This window comes from Pelmatolapia mariae, linkage group LG14, assembly GCF_036321145.2.
Source record: "Pelmatolapia mariae isolate MD_Pm_ZW linkage group LG14, Pm_UMD_F_2, whole genome shotgun sequence".
NCBI classification, from domain to species: Eukaryota; Metazoa; Chordata; class Actinopteri; order Cichliformes; family Cichlidae; genus Pelmatolapia; species Pelmatolapia mariae.
In genome coordinates, this window is record NC_086239.1 from 15,628,228 (window position 1) to 15,646,659 (window position 18,432).

Consider the following 18,432-nt stretch of genomic DNA (forward strand, 5'->3'; position numbering starts at 1 on the left):
TTGAAATGCTGTGGTGGAAGATCTGTGCTTGAACTTAGAAGAATGAAACCTCACTGAACTGAATCAAAAAAAACTGTAGAGAAGAATGGGATTACATTTCCATTATGTGACAGTTATAAGATAAAGAAATCTTATTTTGTGAAACTTATTGCTGATAAAGGTGGTTCAACAAACTACTGAATCATGGGGTGTACTTTGCTTTTTTTACATGCTGCTTCTGCACTTCTAAAAAGCGACACGGTGCTAGGTTCTTAGACTGTCAGAGTCACTGATTGATTTTTTAAATTTATTTTTGGGTTTGTGAAGAAAATTCTAATTCTATGCTATTTACTCTTTCGAGTTTTGTGTTTTTTTCGGAGTTTTCATATTTATGTTAGTAGTCGTCAGTTCTTCTTTAAATAGTATTAGTTCCCTTTTCTGTCCACTTGCTCCTTGTTTCGTCTCAGTGTGTTGTCAGCTTCCGCCTCCATGTTTGTTTACCTTTAATGTGTGTCTAGTTTATATATTCATGTCAGGTTCACATTCCATAGTCCCTGACTCTGTATTTATGTTTCCTGTTTTAGTCTGCTAATCCTTAGTGTTGTGTGCATTGTGTTCAGTTTTCCTCCCTCTCATCAGTTACTTCCTGTCCACCTGTGTCTTGGTACTGTGTCCCAGGTGTTTCTTCTGCTCTAATCTCCCCGCTGTGTATTTATACACTTTCTTTCTGTTGTCAGAGCGTAGTTCAGTTCTCTAGCGTCATTCTGATCTCTGGTCCCTCATGAATTTAAATAGTTTGCACTTGTTTTGCATCTAGTTTTGTGTTTGGCCTTATGTAGATTTCCATCAATCCAATAATGCCTTTTGTTAACCTCTCCATCTTGGGTTCTAACACAACATATCCTGACAGTAAGAGCTCACATGTTGCTGTTTATCTTAGAATGAGGTTGTATTTACCTCATTCTAAAATCTGCTAAGGATCCGTTTTTGTGATTTAATTCCATATTTTCATGAATATTAATTTTCTTCTCAAGCATTACTGCATTTGTGAAACTCAAAAGTAACCACACCAAAAACAGCAGCAGCATTTGTTTTAGTATTTTTCTTTATTCAAACTTCCAACCTCTACTTCACATGAACCAGAAAGCCACTTTTATCTCCCGTCTCTATGAGGCAAAAGTCATCAGCAAGTCAAAACCTACGCGCAGCGCAGGTCGGATTCTTTTGACAGTGTGCGTGTGTGCACACTGCAGATATACACAACATATACATACAGCATATTCATCTCATGTAGAAATTTCACTAAAAGTCTAGAGATCAAAACCTTTAAAAAAACATACAGCAGAATTCTCTTTGAACAGAACTACACAGTACATGTTTTATCAAGACACACTCGAAGAAGAGCATGAGTTTTAATCAGTGGTCGTTTTCAGGAGGTTGCGTGTGATTCCTACTGTGTGTTAACCAAGGCTGTTAGTCAGCACTGTGTTGCAAGGGTAGCTCTGTTGCCTCTAGGCAAATGCCCAATGGATACAGTTAACAAAGCACGTACAGAAACTCCATCTGCTGTCAGTGACAAAATCTCCCGGATCACCTTGGTTCCACAGTTGTGCAGCGATAGCAACCATACAATCATTCGATTAACACAGATTAACTGCGTGAGTGCATGCTAGGAGAGAAAGAGTGAAAGCAAATGGACAGAAAAAAAAGAAGTAAGTGTTGATTGCTATAGAATGAAACATAATTTGTTTAATTTGCTGGTAAAAATGAGAAACAGAGTTCTGAAGAAAAAGAAAAACAAGAAGTAAATTTGCATAACTGCTCAGATTTGTGAAATAAAACTTTAGTTTGCTGTTGCAACAGCTTCCTCAAAAGTCCGATCGAGCGTCTGACTTGGACTGAGGTGACATTAACTGCTTCACTCAGCCGTGACGGTGAAAACGTGTCAGTGAAACCATCTCAATCAAGCATTTACTACAGAAGCATCTGAAAACGAAGAAGAAGAAAAAAATCTACTCACTACACTTGAAAACAAACTCTTAAAGCATTTCAGTTACATTTCCATGTATTCGCACCGTCATACACACAAAGCATAACTTCACTATAATCGTTCAGTGCCTTCGGGATTGTGAAGGTGATTTCTATAAAACAGAAAACATCTCAAAACCACTCACATTCACGTCTTAAGGTTTCTGTGTGTTATCGTCACTGTGCCTTCTTCAAATGGAACGCGCTCAATATGTCGGTCGATAACACGCCACAGTAAAGTTATCTGCTTGCCCTCATACTGATCGCTCATCCCATCTTTGCTCCAGAAAATGGACGAGAAGGTGTGCCAGGCTAAGTTCGGGGCGAGGCCTCAGCAAACGTAACACTGCTTTTTATATAGCTGCTTTCAGCTGCTCCCTTATTCACAAGGGGTTGCCATAGCGGGCAGCTCCGTGTGTTTGATTCAGCAGATAAATTTTATTTATTTATTTTTTTACACCGGGTGCCGTTCCTGATGCAACCCCAAATAGGGATTTGTGCATCATTCTGGGATCAAACCTGGGGATCACATTAGGTGAATGAGTAAACCACCATACTAACACCTGTGTGCGTGTGTGTATATGTATATATATATATCTATATATATAGATATATATATATGACATACATGATAAATACTTAATTTAAAACAATACGTCCTCTGTGAAAGTACATTTCTACTTTCTTTTGGTTCAATTTAGTTGCATAAAGTTAATTCTCATGCTTTCACTGCATCCAAGACAGACACTTGAAATGGGGAAAGGTAGAGTACATTTTGAGTTAACGCAGGTATTTTTAAAGGAAGAGGTTTCGATTTTGAGGAATGTGCTTATGCTCTCACTTTTTAATTTTTTTTTTTACTGAGAGTAAGATGAAAAGATCCTACCACGATGCCAAATATGAAGGTAGATCTAAACTTACAAAGAATGAACAAAAACTGTCAGGCTTAATTTCTCTTTGTTTCTTATTTACTTGCTTGCTTTTACACATGTGACAGTAGCATCCAATCATATCATCCAACCTTACGAAAAGACAGCAAATGTGCAGATTTCCTAAAATGCCAAAACCTCTTCCTGTTTAGCAAACAGCGGCCGCTAAAGTGGTGAACCGAACAGAAGAGTTGCTCACAGGGTGCACGAAGGGTTTATTTCCAAAATAGCATGTATCCATTTCATTTTTGCAATCTGCAAAAAATTTATTTTAAGTTTTTTTTTCCTGCCCTTATTTAGAAAGGTAGCTCCAGTTATTTTTGATTTTAAGCGAGATGCTCTTACTGACACAACCTCAAAGGTTTAAACAGATGCTGTTTCCTCCTGCGGTCGAGCCAGGCATCGTTTAGCTTCTTAGCCAAATGTGCATGTGACACTACCTAACCAATCGATCGTGGCTGTTTCCAGCTGTCTGATACATCATTTTGGAACAAAACTCTTCAAATGTGCAGGTGCACCCTGGTGGGACTAATGCAAGGCAGCATCCAAACACATCAGCATTAAAAAAAAAAGAAAAAAAAGGCAGTCCAGCTGGAAGAGCCAGAAAAGAAACATTGACATGTGGAATGGTAAAAATTCCTGCACACACACTTGTGCACACATAATCACACACACACACGTACACGTATACACGCTCAGGTGCGCGAACATAATCGCGCGAATGAAGAATCATACTTGCACACTGGACATGTCACAGACATATCTGGCATGCATCTTTAGAAGAAAACACTTTTTGTTAGAAATTCTTTAACTGGTCTAGAGCTCTGATCATTTCTGTATGTACATAAATTAACAATAAATATAGGTAATGTTTTTTATATATTTTGAAATATATATATATATATATTATTAAATAATGAAATATTCTTATATATTTCAAATATATTCATGACCTCTTTCCAATCTGAAACATTTTCAAAGAGATATAATCACAGTTTAGTAATAAAACATGTAAGAACACAGGACTCCCTACTGGTCGGTCTAGCTGCAGCGTCCCCGTTTCAAAGTTTATCAAGTTGTGATCAAAGTCCAGCCTTTTTTTTTTCTTTTTTTCCCCCAGACTAATACATTCGACTTCATCAGAAGGATGAGAAATAATGCGACATAAGGTAGGTAACACTGTGACAGGAGAAACCGAGCCTGCGAATCGCATCTTATCAATCTTACGCTCTACTCATCGGTATGTCAGGGAACCAGCCCGGACAGAAACCACACAGTCCAGGCTCAAACAAGGCAATAAGGGCTGATCAGTGAAGCTGATCTCCCAGCTACAATACGTCTTTTCTCGTGGAGTGAACCTGTCCTCTGATCACCTGGAGGTTTACTGAAGGGACGCTGCAGCGAGGACCTCTAGGGTACGATTGATTTGGAACAGTCGGAGAGTGTAGAAAGCCATTAAGACTCAAAAGGATCCCCCTCCCCTTTTCTTTGACTCAATCTCTCCTCTTCTTCTGTTCTTTTTTCAGACACACATAGACTGGAACTGGACCACATTAACACTGACTGAGGGGAGATAGGTTGTCTAAATGCATGCAGTAGTTTTCCTTCGCTCTCTCCGCCACGCTCCTGGCTCACATGGCTTACAGTAGGATGCACTTGGAAATAAAGAGAGTAGAAGGAAACGGTTATCCCCAAGGTGTTTAGAGGAAGCAAGTCTTGCACCTCCTCTAGTTGGGGATACCTCGATTCCTGTGTGTGATCGTGACCCTTTCTGTCCGTGGTTTCGTCCTCTGGGGGTGGTTTTAACTTCCGTATGCTAGAGATGACTGTTCCTCTCTTTATGTCCATGGATCCGCTCACTATTGGTCCCACCACCCCCCGCTGACGGCATACTGGTTCAAAAAGAAAACAGGTCCCGTATTGCACAGCATGCCCTCATGGCCTGATGGTAGTGTGTCAGTGATAGCGACTCCGCTTCTCCTCAGTTTCAGAGGTGTAGTCCCTTAAACCAATGCCTCTCTGGAGGTTCAATAAAGAGTCTTTCATCTGAAGAAGCAAAACAAGAGGAACACATGTTAAATAGTATTTTCTCCATTTTAATAACAGGCGAAAAAGTTATTTAAAGTGAATTTAATCATTTTATCATTGGTGACATTTGAAAAATTGCACTGATGGTGATTGATGATTACTGGAAATGTTACAACTTCACAATCAGTGTCTAGAAAATTCCTCAACTTACAAAAGCTGCTATGAAATGTGGTATGAATGCACAGTAGAGGCCTTTTTTTCTTTTAATTAAGTATTTTCTGATTCTTGAATATAAAAATGAATATTTTAGCTGTAATTGAAATAATTATCCAAGTGGGCTGTGTGAAATCCAGTTTAAATATCAGGAGGAGGAGTTGGTACTGACTCTCGTGACAGCGCTCTAGGAGTTGAATTTGTGGAATTTGTAAGGTGGGGGCAATTCATTTCACTTTTTATACATTTTAATAAATCTACTGACATTTTTATTTAGTTCTAATATAGATAAACACCCTCTAGCCACTTCATTAGCTTCTCAAAGTTCTCACAAACATGGTCGCAATAGCATAAATGAAAATCAAGCTAGTTAGCAAATGTAACTTTGGTCAGAGTTGAATGTATTTATGAGAACACGTACAATCTCTTCTGGCAGAAATAATATTAAAATGACACTAATATTAAAAATGAAACTATTAAAAATATTGAAACACATAAATAAAAGTAAAACTACATTTTCAGAATTATTATTTATCTTATTTAATTTAAATAATGTTAATTATATTATTATTTACTATCTGCTGTAAAAAACAACAACAACTTTTTCTATACCTGGTCCAGCAGCACTACGGATGACTTGATAATCTCCCTCCACTTTTGCAGCTCAGCATCGTGGTACCGCTGCTGTGCCTCCAGGAGTTGGGCCCACTCCATCTGCGTCTGAGGCAGTTTACTTGGAAAAACACACACACACAGATAAACACACACAGCAACCTAAGGGTGCAGGCACTGAAGCATTATTTCCATTTTAAGGGACTGCTAGCAAAAAAACTTTTCAGTAAGCAAGCACAGAGATTTCCTGTTCGAGGGCATATGGATGCAGTTTACTTTACGGATGTGTGTGCCTGTTTACGTCAGGAATTGTATTACAGTGTTTGGGTATCTTTAATGTGTTTAACAGAAAGTTCTGTGTAAAGAGTAATGAAAAAAAAAACAGTGCAAAAAAACGTGTGTACACATGGATCTGTTGGGGTGTGTTTACCTTTCATGAAACCGCAGACCTTGCCAGGTTGTTAAGGACTGCGCAGAGTACTCCAGCATCCACAGTTTGTAGAAAAGCATCATGTTGAGGAACACAAGCAGGACCAGGCTGGAGGAGGGCAAAGAGACAGAAATGAAGAAAGAGAGTCAACAAACGAGGGCTCAGCTTCACTTTGAAATCATTCATAATGCCTCTAATGAGCTGGTATGAGCACTCTGATGTATACTGAATGTACACTTTGACTGTGGGATGATTTTCAATAAATACTGAATACAGACGGATGACAAATGTAATGATTAAATGAATCTCTGTTATGCTTTGGGGGCATTTTGCTCACATAGTTTGGATCTACTTGCAAACTTTATCCTCCCTGAAAGGATAAAGGACACAAGGGCGTCGCTAAATCGTTTGATATGTACACACATGTGGGAACAAAGCTTTGTTTAGAGTAATGAGAGTTCAACATCACTGAATGGCTAGAGGAAACTTTGGACTGTGCATCAGTCAGTCAGTCACTCTCCACCGACATCGAGACATTAAATAAAAGAGCAAACTTGCTAAGGAACGCTAAAGCCAATCGGCCGCCATATAGTGGCCCAGTACCTTACTAAGACAGTTTGTTAGTTTTTCTATAATTTGTAACCTGTCTATATATCAGAGAACATATATGTGTACCTGAGACAGATCCTATGGATGGCAATGAAAGAAGAGGAGAAAGGAGTTACACTCAAAAGAACAATAATGACATATTTCTAAGGAAATTAAAAAAAGTCATGTCAGCATGTGTCAAATGTACATTTACATCCTGATGGACAACTGTGCAGCCATCCTCACAGGAATGACGTGTGCACGTGCGTGCTCTGATGAGCTGCTTACACAAAGCTGATGATGAGCAGCAGTTTGGAGACGCTGTACAGAGCGAAGCCTCCGGGCAGGTGTTCTGGACTCTGGTGTCTCGTTTGCGTGGAGCCGGCCACGTGTTTGATCCTCTGGATCACTTCTTCATCTGTCGGCGTGGTAACGGGGCTGAGGGCCTCATCCAGATGCTGGCTGCGCATGTGGGGAAGCGGCCTCTTCTTGCGCCTCACTGTGGAGTTCTTCACCACTTTTGCCTTTGGAGACAGCTGGTGAGTCTCCATGAGTATCTCCTCCAGTTTGGATAGCTCCAACTCTGAGAGAGAGAAAAAAGACACCTGTTACATATAAATATATAACACCCATGCACTTTCAGTTTGTTGAAAACATCCACATGCTTTTGTTCTCTCTTTAAGCATTAAGCAATGATTAGATTAAGTCTATCTTTGCCATTATTTCTCCCCTTGAATGGGGGGAGTATGTAATCGGTTCCATTTCTTTGTCTGTCTGTTTGTCTGTTTGCTGCAGTCCAGTGTCCAAAGTTTTTAAGATATCATTGTGAAAGTTTTGTGTGATGGTAGATACCAATAACAGCTTCAGCTGATTTAATTAAGGTATAAATACGGTCAAGATCACATCAAATGTTAAAATCAGTAAAAAAAAACTATATTACCCACAATTTTTATGGATCATCTTCACGAGTTCACAACAATATACTAGGCCTTGGAGGACGGGTACCATGTTGGCTGACCATTTGAGCTTGACCTTCATTGTTAGCGCCCAAGATCATATCGAGCATAACACCCCCTTTTTTGAAAAAATACGATGCTCTACGAGCTCACAGCGACGCCATAACAGGCTGATGTCATCATATTCTAATAAAAACAAGCTGACGTCAGTATGTTGCAATAAAAGCATCATAAATAAAGGCTTTAGTTTAGCCCTTGCTCTTCGAGTTGCGCTCTCTGAGTCTTCTTGTTAAGAAAACCACATGACTGATGTGACCAATCGAAACAGCCAACCAAACAACCATGGAGTTTACCAAGATGGCGGAAGTTTTCTTCAAGCCCACTCCAGAAGTTCTTCTCTATGAAGCCTTTTACCAGCCCCCATGGCTGTTTCCTGTAACGCAGCTCTGTTGATATCCTAGGAGAAGAGGATGACTGTATTTATACACAGGTTTTGTCTTTGTAATAAAATGCTAAATAAATTGAACTAAACCATGAAAAGAAACACTTCAAAATAATTTAAACACAGGGAAAGATATGTCACGAAGTCTTATGACTCACCGTAACCGACACTTGTTCTTGGCCACCCTCGTGAGCATGTAGCGGTTGAGAGTGTAGAAGTAGTCATGATAGGGGACGTCGTGTGTGATGACCTCAGCATCAATGATGTAACACTCACTCTCCTGACTGGCTTTGTATAGAGTCTGATAAAATCAGCAAAATGTAGTTTAAGTGTCTCATAAAGCACAGCAGAGTTTAAATAATTAAACATGTTTCTACTTGACATGACTCTACCTGTGTCTCAGTGACTGTGGCTGTTTTGGGAGCCAGGGGGTTGGACAGAGAGATGGTGTACATGATTTCTCTGGTCTGGTTCCCATCTTCCTCCTTCTTCCATGGATGGTACACTATATCTGAAAAGCAAATGTTCGAATTGAATAAAGCCTGTCTTTTTAGCTTGCACTCTTTCCAAGGAGCTCAGACGTGACTTGACTGGATCACGTGACTTGACAGGAACATCAGGCGCACCGACCTGAGAATCGCCTCTGCTCCATGAAATCACTCATGAACTGAGACTCTGTGAAAAGGATGTCATACAGCTTGTCCACACTGAACTTGTAGATCTCATTGATATGCTGCCTGCCATTGAGATCCTCATGGAAGGCTTGTACCTCTCCTACACGGCAAAGAAACACACATAACAAATAAAGAAAATACATTTCTTATGTTCTGATTTTAAATGATATGAAGAGTCGTCCTGTTATAGCTTCTGAAATCTGTGAGAGCAAAGACCGTCCGCTCTCTGCAATTACCCTCGTCGTGTGTTTCTGAAGAATCACTGAGCTCAGTGGGGATGTCTTCATTGTCATTGAAGTCCAGTGACGGTGATGGGACAGGACCAGCAGGCCCACTGGTCTCATTCTTTTCCTCCACCACCAGAGGGACAGCCAGCAGATCACCATCTGGCAGGCAGTCTGCATATTCCTCAGCTGGGAGGTCAAACTGCGGAAAAACAATATGGTGAAGTTATTCAGAGATTCTGAGGTTTGCATGTGATTTGATTTCAATTTTTGTGAATTTTGTTTTTTAAATACTGAAAAACCTGAAAAAATTGCACAAAAATACTGAATGGAGCAATAATGATACAAATTAAAACTCTTATATGCAAACTAAAATGTTATTTCCTTTTTAAAAACATGAAAAAATGTCAAAAGGTAGAATAAACACTGAAATAAAAAAAATAGAAGAGAATTGTCTGCCAATGATTTCATGTTTCAGGCTTTACGTGGTTAAAAACAGAGTATAGAGCATAACTGCAATAACTTACTGTGATGGTATCGTGGTTGCCAGGGGTGGGGATGGTGCTGTTTGGAATGAGCTTCTTTTGTACAGGAGGAGGGCTCCCTTCAGGCTTGGCTTCTACGTTGTTCTTGGACAAGTTATCATTGTTGATCTCGTTCTCCTCATTGGGAATTTCCTCACTGAACCTGAAGGCAATGGAGAAACGTGACAGCCCAAGACTTTACTGCAGCTGTAGAGACGTCTGCCTTAATAGAATAGCTAAGTTATAAATATATGAGTTTCTGCCTGTAGTCTGGATGTAAGCAGTAAATGTGAATTTCTCTGATTGTAGACAGCAATGGATTTACAACAGATGGCAAGAGATTTGTAATTTCTGCTTATCTGTCACAGGTAATTCCCATGTTATCAGAGATTGCTGAATTGACCCCGCTATCACAAACTGATAGCAGAGTGAGTCCTTTTTATTGACATTTTATTGTCAACTTGACACACCCAGATGGCTACTGATTGCGAGTATGACCTTGTCACTGTCTACGAATTAACCACTGCAAAGGCAGCATGGTTCGTGGTTTTATGTAGGAATGTTTTTCACGCTGGCCACCCAAAGGAACTAGCTAACATTACTGCTTCATGAGGGGAGTGCTATTGTTTCTGTATGTTTATATTATGTCGCACGTTTGAGGATATGCTTCTCCTCACCGGTTCACGTGCTTCTATGTTGCAGAGGTAGGTCATGAGTTCTTGAATGAACGAGTTGTTCAAATACATTTTTTGGCTCTTCTGAACACAGTGAGCCAAGTGCCATTTATTTACATTAAGTCATAAGGAACACAGACACCTCCACAGCCAATGTCTCCAAAACTGATGAGCTCAACACAAAAAGATCGAGATCGATAACTAGCACTAGGGGAGCAACATGTAAACTTGATTTTGAGGCTAACTGTCTCTTATGTGTATGTAGACATGTTCGCAACAAAGCCTTTAGCCTTTACTGTGAGTGCATTGTAGAATAAAAGCATTCAAACCGTGACTGTATTAATAGTACATTGGCACAGAAAATACTTCAGTATTTACTAACTGGCTCTGGCTCAGGTTGGCCGGAATAATTATTTTCTAATTTGGGAAATTAGGTAACCAAATGACAATATTTATAGTGGTAGCCATAGTAACTGATGCAGCACCATAACCAGACGTACCCCATGGTGTTAAAGTCATCATCGGGAGGAACGTAGTCCTCGTCGTCACTGGTCAGGCCGAGCTCGTTGCCATAGCACTGATGAACAAAGTGCCAGAGCTCTTTGGGGCACAGAGGCTGCAGAAGATCAACAAACCAGTTATAAGGAACGAAGAGAGTGAGGAGAGAACCATGCAGCATTTTTTTGTTGTCATCCCATGTGTGGCAACAGAAAAAAATATATAGACCAAAGCATAAAGTCACAAATTGGATTTGCTGACCTTGTCGAGCAGCGCATTCTGCCACAGTCTAAACATCATCATGTACGTCCTGTCCCTGGCTCCGAACGAGGTGAAGAAGTGCTGCAGAGAATGAAACGCGATCTCGTATTAGCCGACATGGAACTAAAATAACACCATAAATAAAGGAATTTGCATCATGTACAAAGATATGCAAATAGAAAAAAGGGAAGAGAGTCAGTTCTGGGAGATTAAATGAGTGGAAACTACAAAAGTAACAAAATACAAAATGATATGGAGAAATAATTTTGTAAATTAGTTGAAATAAATGAAAATAAAAACTAAAGCACATATTTATGACACATTTACGGGTGCCCTCCATAATGTTTGAGGAAAAAGACGCAATTTTGTAGTTTTGCCTGTGCACACCACCAGCCCACAGTGGGCTGTAAATCAAATATTTAATGTGTGATTCTAATGCAGACTTTCAGCTTTAATTCAGGTTTTTTTTCCCAAGAAAGTACAGGGACTAGAAAGTTACTGAAACCACTTTAGTTTGCAGCTTGTTTGCTTGTGTCATTTGCATGCAGTTTTGTATTTAATGACTAAAAAAGCGCCTCTGTTTCACTGAGATCAGATGACTGACTGGGCCATAGAAGAATATCCTGTTCTTTTGCCTTAAGAAACTCTTGGTTTGCGTTTCCGGTGTGCTTTATCTCATCATTCATTTGCACATTGTAGCTGTCTAAATCAGTTTGGCAGTATTTGGCTGAATCTAAGCAGAGAGCACAGCTCTGTACACTTCACACTTCATCTTTGTGCTTCTATCAGCAGTCACATCATTAATAAACACTGACATCTACACACTGAAAACAAAGTCTTGCGTATCCCTTACCTTCTCAGTGTCCGTGCAGACCTGGATGGCATTGGGAATGAGCCGGGCAGTCTTCTCCTTTGTCATTGAGCAGATGTCCTTTAGCCGCACCGTCAGCTGTACACAAACACACACAAATGTACACCATTACTTACACACACACACCCAATACTGCCAGTAAGAATGCATAGAAGTGCAGCAATACCAGCGTTTCCCAGCGGAAGATGTTGCTATAGAAACAGATCCAGTTCTCAGAGAGGTAGAGTCGTCCCTGCAGGAGGATGTCCCGCTGAAGAGCACAGGAGTAGTCTGCAACATGGATGAGTCATGAAATCAGATCATCAGCGCTCACGTCGAGCATGATGGAAAATGAGAAAAAAGACGGCACAGGAACTGCACCATGTAGCACAGAAAAAAAACAACAAATAGGACACAAAACTGTCCATTTCAGCAAGTTCGAGTCAAGTTCACATGCAGTTTGATTTAGTCGGAAGCATTTACGACAATGACTGTATTCATAGGAACACTGAGAAACTCTCAACAACAAAACTTGTGTTCACATTACGTGTTCACGTGAGTGCCCGAAAAGGAAAAGGTCTCCTCAAACAATGACACTAAGACCTCTGAAGTCCGTGGGATTTATTTTACTCAGTGATAAAAATCTACACATATTTACAGTCATGCCATGATGTCAGCCGGTGGGAATATCCCGTACCTCTCAGTGAGCCCCCCCTCTGCTCCGGAAGGATTAATCATTTTCTAATTACTACCAAGCTGGCTGCACCCTGCCAGTACTCAGATGGCCTCAGTGTGTACACTCACCCACAATGAGTCTCTCTGTGTCAGGGAGCTGCTTGAAGAGTTTCCTAAAGTCCTCATTGCGCTGCTTGTATGTCGGGCTCAGCACCTGCAGTGACAGGCAGAGTCAGAAACCACACACACACAAACACACACACGCAACACACTCGCATCCTCATGCTCTCTTCACAAGTGTTGCCTCTGTCACACAGCCTGGGTTACTTGTTTCCACGAGCATGTGAGATAACCTTGTTAAAACCACCCACAGGTTTGATCGGTATGTCCGCTTTACTTTAATCATGCCGTGACTTTCATCCTGTGGGGGATTTTCACAGTTACTGCAAATGGAAATACAGAGTACGGCAAGCAGAGGTATGTAGCCCGAGTTATCTGAAAGGACGCATCATAACCGATTTAAAGCGCAATACAAGGAAAGAATCAGCCCAGTGCAAATCATTCAAAACACATGCTGCCATGACTGGTATTTATGAGTCAGGATATCCTATTTGCATTACAGGGCGACATATTTCTGACAGTGAGGCTTTTGTTGGATTATCAATGAAAACTCAAGTGTAGACAAGCAGACAGAATTGGCTTATTAGGATCAAACGGGAAGCATATTCTGTTTCATATGACCACTATTTTTCTTTATGCTTGGCTTCAGCTGACTAGATTAGCCTGTGATATATCTCCAAATGTGCACCAGAGGGAAGGCTCTCACTGTCCGTGCCAGATGCTTTCCTTCAACAGGAAAACTTTAGGAAAACATAACAGTAACAAGAGTTAAACAGAAAGAAAAGAAAATACATATTCCTTTTGATCAACGCTCAAGGGAGAAGTCTAAAGCCAAAAAGCTCTTAAAAAAATCATGCTGTTCTCTGCAGACATCATCATGTTTCTGTTTTTTTAAAACAACCCTAGAAACAACCTCCACTGTTGACAAATGAAGTCACTCACATAGTAACTGGACAATCATGCCAAACAACAGGCCTCTGTGAGCTCGAGAAGATTTCAAATAGTAATGACTCACAGCCAAACCACTTGTTTGAATTATTGGTGGGGATTTACCACAGAACTACGCTTACAGCAGCATGCATAGCACACAAAGTTCCCTAAAAAAACCCTCTGGGCGACCCTCTGTTTTGCCGCTTCAAGGTTACATTTTCATTTTTCATCGCTTCCCCCCGCGATGTTTTCGGCTTATGAGCTGGGGTCGACTTACAGCAGGAATCTCCTCACTGTCCCACTCGGGGTCTTGAAGGTCTGAGGCAGCCCAGCCCCACTCCCAACCCCATTCCCCTCTAGCTGGACCCTGCAGAACCCACAATGCCAACGCCTCATCCAGCTCCAGCATGGCCTCCCAGTCAGACAGCGTACAGTCCTCATCCAGTTCCATATTCAGGGCGCCAGATCCTTTTTGCTGCCTGGATGGAAACAAGTTTTCCAAAAATGCGCCCCAGTGGGCTCGTCTCACAGCCGACTTGACTTGTCAGTTTGAGAAAAGTTGGGAAAATAAGAGAAGCCAGATAATGTGTGCAGCAGTTTGAAGCTGTAGTATCCGCGCCCCCCGCCTCCTCTTGGGTGCTGCTCCCTTTCAGCACTGAGCAGTGGACACAACGCACTCCAGCCACATGATTCCTGTCTCACTCTGTCTTTCTGTGCCTCTCTCTCGCTTCCTTTCACGCAGACAGGGAGAGGAGTTACGGCCGTTGCCCTCTAGTAACCCCAGCCAACAAGTCCTTTATTATCACGCCAGTAGCCTTTTCCTTTTTTCTGCTTACTCCTCCTCGTAAGTGTGCAAGCAGAGCGTGTGTGTGTGTGTGTGTGTGTGTGTGTGTATTGCTGTCCAGGTCTGAGTGCCTGATAATTACTCTGTTTACGACCAGCAAAGAATGAGCCGAGTTTACTCTGCAGACTGGAGGATTAATATAAACAAAGATGTAGCTGGAGGGAAAAAAAGTAGGACTGAATAAAGGAAAAAAAAGCTAAAGTATGTGTTGAGTCCGTCTTACAGTCTGAGCGAGTGATTGAGTTATAGAGAACAGATGTGAGCATAACCTCCAGTTACCTCTGGCTGCAAAACAACACCATCAATCTTGAAAGGGACTGCACCGGGTCGCAAGCCAGGGTTTAAATAGCAGAGCGAAGAGAATGAATAAATACGCGCTCGATAATTCTTTGCTCTTGGGCTTTTAACGTTTATTTTATGAATGAAAGGCCGCTGGAATCCAAAGTACGAGTACTGAACGTGCTGAACGCCGGCGATTTCAAGGAACTGAAGGTATGGAGTCGTTCCTTCCTGCCTTGGTATTGAGGTCATTCATGCACTCCTGACACCTGATCCCCCTCTGCTACTTTCAGTGGGCGAGAGGGATGGAGAACTTCTACTTTGGCAGCACTTAAAATCGATAGATTATCTTAACAAAAAAAATGCTTAAGCGCTGAAAAACGTGGGCGCAGTTATGGAGGTCTGACTGATGAGCAAAACAAAAAACAAATAGAGAGAAAAAACCCCACAAAACAAGTGTAACTGTGGCTTGGATTTTCATTGCTCTAAGCAAATTTATAAGTCATATTTGGGCACTGGAATCCAGCCACGAGTCCCATCTTTGCGTAAGTTGAGGAGGAAGCAGAAAGAAAAATATCACAGGCTTCTTGGAAAACATGCCTTTACATCATGAGCATGAAACTTAATGAAGGTTCATCCCGTACTTGTGGTATTTCCGTGTATTCGTGTCGATTTTTTAGCTTTATAGCTTAAGGAAAGAAAGAGTTCATTGACTTGACTGTGACTTTGCATGCAGAGTTCAGGCGGCACAATGACGCCTAGGACGAACGGAGTATAAAGTGGAACTACCGACACACAGCGTGTATCGATCTGGTTAACTATTAACATCCTGGACAAACAGTAGGGGATGGAGGAGACTGGTACTGCAAACCTGGGTGGGGTTTTATGCTGTGTACCGGAGGAGTGTGTTTATCCTATTAACAATAAACTCTCTATTTTACTACCGCTGTTGTTCATTTTATGGAAAGTTGGTCTCCATGCACTAAACTCATGCACTCTACTGTTCAGATATCTCTTATCTTGCTGTTTGTTGCTTGTTTTCTCTTTTCCTGCCAACTTCCTGGAGGCCACACATTTGTGTAGATGCAAAGCGAATAAGAAAACGCAATTATGCTGCTCCTAAGAAAGTGAGGTGACCGTGCCTACCTCGTATGGGCTCGCGTTAGGAAAGGTGGATGTTTAGTCACTGTAGTTTCGAAGTCGTGGCCGATCGCTACTGCCACGTAGACGTGCACACACACACATGCACACAGTGTCTGACAAGCAGGCGTACGAATGCTACAACACCTACGTGTCAGAACCAAGTGAACTGAAAAAGGATCTGTTAGACACACGTTTCTCCAGCTGATTGAGCTTTAGTAAAAACACATGTGTGTAAAGATTAGTGTACAAGATGTCAGGAAGGTAGCCCCGATGCTGATCAGTTAATTAAATTCACCATTATGAATCAGCTGTGATGGTGAATTTCCCCCCGATTCACATTGTCAGCGGGGTTTGAAGAGAACATTGTAATGCCACTTCTGAATATACATATTAAGGGATTACTCCATAAATGTGATATCAACATTTCTTATTTTCAGGCTTTTCCTCCCTGTTTGTGGCTCTGAGACCTGAGGCCAGCTATCCTGTTGAAGTTGTCTCACATACACACTCTATGTAGTTTTAGTCTTGAGCCAACGCAACTTCGAAATAACAACAACGAGAACTTCTTACTCTTAAGAAGTTCACGAAGCTACAAAGACTGACTGGCTTGTTTGGGTGCAACTCTTAGCTTGGTGTGCTTAATGTGAGTTAATGCTGGAAAGCTTCATCCCTGCATCACATGTGCTGATTTAAATTTGATGGCTCAAGTCTTCTCTGTATGTCAAAACAAAATACTATTTTTTAACTTGTAAGCCACAGTAGATTTGTCTTTTGTGTCCATAGCGTTTACTCATCACTATCTTATTTAAAGACTAAATAATTTCCTTTCAACATCTGGGCGCTGTAAGCTAATGCATATATGTATATGCAGTATATGTGTGGACTGTTTTCAGCTGCAGAACTGATACAGATGGCAGGCTTGTAGTACAAAGGGACTCAAAGGAGCATGCATGTAAACAGCTGTGACCATGTTCAGGGTAAAAACACGGCACGAAGTGCTTCCGCTGACAAAAATGCAGATCTGTAACACAAAGGAACAAGAAAACGTGGCAATTAATGAGCAGGATGGCTTCACTGTTAAGTTTGGCCTTTTACAGAGATTTGTTGACAGCAACATAATCTGGAGGTAAGGGCAGATCATCCTGCCATCTTGTACACGACAAGTTCACTGTGCTGGTAGCCGGCAGTATATCATCTGACAGTGTGACAGTGACATCTGTGAGAGATTATCAGTCCAGTCCAGTGGTTTGCAAACTATAATGTCCATTTTCTGGTAATTTTATTGAAATAAAACTAATAATAATAGCATCAGGAAACTCTCATGCGTCTGCCTCCTCTGCTTAAACTGTAATAATTTAAGTTAATGTGGCTCCTTCCCCTGTGGTGCCTCTTTTCTTCACCAGGGGGCCCACCCCACAGTTTGAGAACCACAGGACAGCACTTACAGTAGTGATTATCACTTGTTACGGTCTGTTCCAGATAGTAGGTCAGTAGAGGAAATGAAATGGGTTTATTACAGCTGAGTGCATTAGCGAAGTATTGAAAAGCTTTCAGAATCCTTTTTCATGTTTCAGCTATGTTTAGTTAGGGCCTTGTGTTGTCTCCTTGTTTTAATGCCAGACTAAGTGTCCGTGCTTATCAGGACCCAGGAAAGAGAGTTGGGCAGGAGGAAAACATGCCACAACCTAAAGCACCATGCTTCATTCCCATGGCGCATTCAGAAGCCCTTGTGATGGTTTACTGAGCTGTTTAGTACAGTGAGGAACTCAGTGTGCTACCACCTGTTGCACGCCAGAAATAGAAATTCACTTGTGCTCATAGGTCCACGTGTAAAATGCAAACCCTTTGAACACTGTTACCGCTAAGAACGAATAGTTGTGCTGTACGATTCTTCTACACCGTGTTGAAAACACAATATGGAAGATCTTGTTTTGAGCTTTATCATGACAGCACAGTGCTTTCTATTTCAGCGTGTCACTTGCTGGCGGTAGCAACGCTGAGTGCTGAGGGAAGGCAATGGAATGAGAAACAGGCAGGAGGGATATCAAAAAATCCCACCAGTCTGAGAGCAAGAGAGACAAGTCAAAGATAATCAGGGCTGGACAAAAATACAAGTCATGCTTACTCTCAGGATGTGTTGTCTTTCATGCTGGGGAGAGAGGGGAAGAGTGTACACACAGGGAATAAAAGAAAGGAAATAAAACAACAGAAGAAATAAAAAGAGCACAAAATGGGGGAAAAATCCAATGAAGACCCTTCTGTAGAAACTATGTTCTCACTTATTAGTGGTTAAATCCACTTAAACCCACACAGCTGGCAACCTTTTTGTGATAAAAAAAAAAAGGTTTAAAATATTTGTTAAGTGGATGTTCAGTGGCTATCTACAAAGAGAACCATGGTTAGGAAAACAGTGTTAGCACACCACCTTGTGGTGAAAACACAAAACTGCAATAATCTGCATCGATTCTATACTGTGTGATACCAGTGAAATATGTGGGCATATTAGTCAAATCTTGCACTGCAGTGCTGCA

The 18,432-nt window shown here is 41.2% G+C and overlaps 1 protein-coding gene across 16 annotated transcripts in view; it reads right to left on the minus strand.

Annotated features, from left to right (window-relative positions):
* Nucleotides 1-1,072: 1,072 nt before the first annotated feature.
* LOC134641183 (protein Aster-B-like) overlaps nt 1,073-18,432 on the minus strand; it is a 77,617-nt gene continuing 60,257 nt past the window's right edge. For 10 of the 16 annotated variants that reach the window (XM_063493447.1, XM_063493444.1, XM_063493446.1 and 7 more), the window contains 17 exons: nt 18,027-18,050; nt 12,715-12,799; nt 12,098-12,201; nt 11,914-12,009; nt 11,061-11,141; nt 10,802-10,917; nt 9,631-9,790; nt 9,116-9,305; nt 8,836-8,979; nt 8,598-8,716; nt 8,364-8,506; nt 8,117-8,220; nt 7,096-7,390; nt 6,895-6,906; nt 6,220-6,327; nt 5,790-5,910; nt 1,073-4,982 (listed from right to left, as the gene is read on the minus strand). In XM_063493447.1, the coding sequence (XP_063349517.1) occupies nt 4,893-4,982; nt 5,790-5,910; nt 6,220-6,327; nt 6,895-6,906; nt 7,096-7,390; nt 8,117-8,220; nt 8,364-8,506; nt 8,598-8,716; nt 8,836-8,979; nt 9,116-9,305; nt 9,631-9,790; nt 10,802-10,917; nt 11,061-11,141; nt 11,914-12,009; nt 12,098-12,201; nt 12,715-12,799; nt 18,027-18,050 (1,992 nt within the window). In that variant the 3' untranslated portion in view covers nt 1,073-4,892. The remainder of the gene's footprint in view (nt 4,983-5,789; nt 5,911-6,219; nt 6,328-6,894; nt 6,907-7,095; nt 7,391-8,116; nt 8,221-8,363; nt 8,507-8,597; nt 8,717-8,835; nt 8,980-9,115; nt 9,306-9,630; nt 9,791-10,801; nt 10,918-11,060; nt 11,142-11,913; nt 12,010-12,097; nt 12,202-12,714; nt 12,800-18,026; nt 18,051-18,432) is intronic. The other 6 variants (XM_063493450.1, XM_063493448.1, XM_063493449.1 and 3 more) reach the window with 3 other exon arrangements.